Genomic DNA, 4,654 nt, shown 5'->3' with positions numbered 1-4,654 from the left:
TTGAGTGCGGAAGGCTCGTCTATGCTCGCAGCTCGCTTATTTATCTATCTATCTATCTATCTATCTATCTATCTATCTATCTATCTATCTATCTATCTATCTATCTATCTATCTATCTATCTATCTATCTATCTATCTATCTGTCTAGCTCTATCTTTGCATGAAGACAGGTCCCATTTCTTGGAACGCGAATACAGTTCAACAGGGAAGTCACTGTCGTGGAGATGTGGACGTAATCCTGTAGAACAGGGAATAAATACCACCGTGTAGCTATAATCATAGGTCAGCAGAAATCTGAATTCCGTGTAAAATGCGTATTTCTGAACCACTCGGTACAGTAAATATGCAAGCATCCATGGATAACCATAAAACGACTATCGACATACCATTGGACAACTGACCCTCTGAAGACGTTTTTAGTTTACAAAACAAATAAACAAGATCTCGCAGTTTTTATTATTGCTTTTAACCGCGAAAGATGACGTTTCGGGGAGAAAAAACACTCAACATTTATTGATTCTTGAGGAAAATGTCGTCTGTCACCCGGGACCTGGTCCCCGATAGAAGGAGTTAACGCAAAATACGATACCCACGCACCCACCTAGACTAGTAAAAAATAACTTGCGATTTCCTCCTGTATGACCCCGCGGTTAAATCAGTCGTCCAGTAAATAGTATTAAATGAGAGAGCAGTAATAAGTCTATGGTGGTTATTTGCGGTTGAGCACACACACTTGCCACACGTTTTTTTCTAAATTGAAGAGGTGCTCATAGATCTTTACGATTGGTTGGTTCCGTGCGTCCGTGTGTGCGTCTGTGTGTTTAATTGCGTCTTTTGCGTGTGCGCGTGCGTGCGTGCGTGCGTCCGTGCATGCGAGCGTGTGCGCGTCTGTGTGTTTCATTAGCCGTGTGTGCGTCTTGTGCGTAATTGTGCTGTAATTGCGTCTTGTGTGCGTGCGTGCGTACGTGCGTGCGTGCGTGCGTGCGTACGTGAGTCCGTGCGTGCGTGCGTGTGTGCGTCTGTGTGTGTGTGCGTGTGCGTGTGCGTGTGTGTGTGCGTGTGTGTGTGTGTGTGTATGCGTGCGTGCGTACGTACGTACGTACGTGCGTGTGCGTGTGCGCGTCTGTGTGTGTGTTTAATTTCGTCTTTTGCGCGTGTGCGTGCGTGCGTGCGTGCGTCAGTCCGTGCGCGCGTGCGTGCATACGTCTGCGTTGGGTGTGCATTTGACGCCGGTTCGCGCTGTATATCGGCTGGTAACTTTCTCTACATCGCGCGACGAAATGCCAGCATGGTGCATTCCAAGAGAGTAGCGGCAGCTGCCTGGATATCGATTAATCGATGGATCGAGTCACTTCTCCGCTTAATATGCTGACCTATGAGCGGCGGGCTTGCAGCGGTATAGCGTCTGCTAGTGCTGTGACATGTCGCTTATCCACGTCAAAATGCAGCCGAACCTGCCCCCCTCACCAATAATCGCTACAGAACAATTATCGTACCAGAGGTAGAGTCACATCTCTCGCTATGGACGGACCTTTACTATAGCCATGTAGACGGTTCTAGATCGTACTCATAATCGGGTTTAGAGAGACCGTTATTATATAATTATATAATATAAGTCGATTTATTTCACTCAGAGTGGCCAGCTAATTACTGCACCTACCTCTACTTAACCCTTTATTCGGCCACAGGCCTACACAGCCCTTATAGAAGTGTGAATGAGCGATAACTAAATGCTATACACCCAGATACTTACTGTGGCTAGACACTCTTTCTTCGTTATGGCCAAGCCACGGTTAATATGAAAGTACTATAAGAGAGAAGACTATGATTATTGTTATGATCCGCCCGTACGCGAGAACAAGGTATGAGCGCCGCAAAGCAACTGATGAAAACCAGGAAAGTGGTAACATCACGGTATACTAAACTTATATTATCAGTTAGCCTGTAAGGGCGATAGTATGTTCGTCTATTGTCACTGCATTATTTCATTATTTCTTGCGTCCTAAAGAATTCATTTGATCCTGTTTACAGAAATCCTATATACATATATATATATATATATATATATATATATATATATATATATATATATATATATATATATATATATATATATATATATATATGCATACATACGTGTACTACATGTACATAATGTAACAGAACGGCGTCAGTGACAGAATGAAATAATTTATATACGCGTTTACCGATCGTATCACTCGTGTTTACTTTGTTTATATACATAGTTCGGATACAGCCAGCTATAACTATGGATCAATGCCGTAACTTTGCCAAGGAAAATTTGTCAAGCGTGCGTGCTATTGCTGCTGCTGCTGCTGCTGCTGCTGCTGCTGCTGCTGCTGCCGCTGCTGCTGCTGCTGCCGCTGCTGCTGCTATGTGTAGCCATGGTTTCCTTTCAGCAGTCACTTTGCTTCCCGAGTCTGTGATTAGTATAACAAACAGTGAATAAACCAATTGTGTTTCACTCACTCCAAATATAACTTATGTGTGGCCGCGGATAAATATAGACTAAGAAATACTTTCATGCCAGAAGTGCTTTATAAATCGATCACCACCGCTAATCACCTGTGCGCAGGTATATAGCATTGCTAGTAAAATTCTGCATGTAATAAATATAAATATTAAAAAATTAACTGAAAACAAGTATGGTTTTACTCTTGATTGAATGCAAATGCGATAGCATACGACAGCACACTGGCAATGTATTCTAAATCCGTAATAAAAAAACAGTTATTATATAAAGTTGCTTCGCATTGACTTCGGGTAACTATTATATTGTTTTTTTACCTAGAATAATTGGGAGAATTCTTAACATAGATCCTAGAATCAGAATCTGTCACGTGACCACAAGCACCTGGCAAGTCACGTGACCACAAGAACCTGACAAGTCACGTGACCACAAGCATCTGCACGCGCGCACGCACTTTGGCTAATTTCGTTTAATCTTCGACGTTTCGATGAAACCTGACGAGACTTATTACTAAATATATTTACACTGCGAAACTTCGTTACAATGATGGGTTAAATAAGATGTAGGTAATCAACTTTGTTACTCGGTTCCTATTAACACCTTGGAAATCTCTCTCTAATGCCACGTACATAACATTTTATTCCATTCATATTGTACAATATGGTAAAATACACCTTTCTTAACTCAAACTTGTTTAGATTTCAATGCCGATACTTCATGTATGTCGATAGGAAAATTGTAAATCTGAAAATCGCATGTGTCACTGGAACACTTTCAAAGCGTGAAATTGTCGGCATGAGTATTTCATGGCGTACTTCACCTCCTATGATGTTCATAATTTAGAAGCTCTGTATACTAGAATGCTCTCTAGCAATCTAAAGCGAAGCATCCAGCTGTCAGTTGCGTAAAGACGACGTGACACTGTTGTCATGAACATGATAAGCAATATGCAAAATATTATTTACTCGGCATTATTTACTCGACTTCTAACATGCTTCCTTTGATGGCTAGAATCGATATATATATATATATATATTGTGTGTGTGTGTGTTTGTGTTTATATAGAGCTATAAATGAAGCGTGAGAAGTGTGGAGGGAGGAAGTGAAAGCCGTATGAAAGTCTTAGCGATCTTAGCCATTACTGTTAGGACTGGAATGGAGACGTATATGTAAGGATTGCTAATGTGCTAAAATCAGGCAAGGGTGAGCAAGGCAGCGTGATAAATATAGCCCCTAAATTATAGGTGGGAATTGAGAATGTATGTTTCGAGCATAGGAGGGGGATGCTGATTAAGGAACTCAGTCCGTTAGCAAGGGAATAGGCGCGCGAGAATAGTAGCCATGAAGCTCAATGAGGTCAAAACATTGATTGATTCATTAATCATGATTGATTCATTAATCATGATTGATTGATTGTATAAGTGACAGGTACAAGGACGTGTTAGAGGGATGAGATCAGTTGATAGTCAGTAGCGTGAGTGAAAAACTGGAAAGCTGGTTATCTTGTGCAATATGCAAATGCGGTGTTGCGGATGATAAGAAGGAATGAATATGGGAAAATATCACCAACGTGATCAAGGACGTTCTCTACGAACTCTCCATCTTAACAGAACGAAAAGCTGATGTTAGCAGAGCGGCTGCTTCAGACATGGCGACAGCTAGTGATTCTAGCGGAAGGATCTGCCAATCTGCAGCCGAAGGGCAATAAAGTACTTACCAAGAAAAACTGATTTCTCCGCTTCGTGGATTTAGTGTTGTTTTACCGTTGATATGTAATCCCTCGTTCCGGATCTGTTGCAGAATGTCTTTACGGATTTGGAGATCCTATCTGCCATATACTCCGGTGCAATACACGACGTCGACCATCCAGGCGTCACTAACCAATACTTAGTCAACACGAGTAAGTACACACCCATATGTAGCTACAGATATCCCATCTCATTTCTCTGAGCAGTCGTGATTTACTACCGTTGAAACATACAGTGGTGTTTTAATCGAAATAAATCATTGCTGTCCACGAGGACGCAGCGATGTGGGTTTTAATTGAGTGCGGAAGGCTCGTCTATGCTCGCAGCTCGCTTATCTATATATCTATCTATCTATCTATCTATCTATCTATCTATCTATCTATCTATCTATCTATCTATCTATCTATCTGTCTAT

At 41.6% G+C, this 4,654-nt stretch overlaps 1 protein-coding gene across 1 annotated transcript in view; it reads left to right on the top strand.

The window, feature by feature from the left end:
• LOC106805363 (cAMP-specific 3',5'-cyclic phosphodiesterase 4B-like) overlaps positions 1-4,654 on the top strand; it is a gene marked incomplete at its 3' end in the record, with an annotated part of 42,583 nt that overhangs the window by 31,187 nt on the left and 6,742 nt on the right. The window contains exon 9 of the mRNA XM_014806925.1: positions 4,292-4,391. Coding sequence (XP_014662411.1) covers positions 4,292-4,391 — 100 coding nt within the window. The remainder of the gene's footprint in view (positions 1-4,291; positions 4,392-4,654) is intronic.

The sequence above is a fragment of the Priapulus caudatus genome, unplaced genomic scaffold, assembly GCF_000485595.1.
Source record: "Priapulus caudatus unplaced genomic scaffold, Priapulus_caudatus-5.0.1 Scaffold111, whole genome shotgun sequence".
NCBI lineage: Eukaryota > Metazoa > Priapulida > Priapulimorpha > Priapulimorphida > Priapulidae > Priapulus > Priapulus caudatus.
The sequence above is the reverse complement of the archived record's forward strand: the minus strand, read 5'-3'. Positions and strand labels throughout refer to the sequence as shown.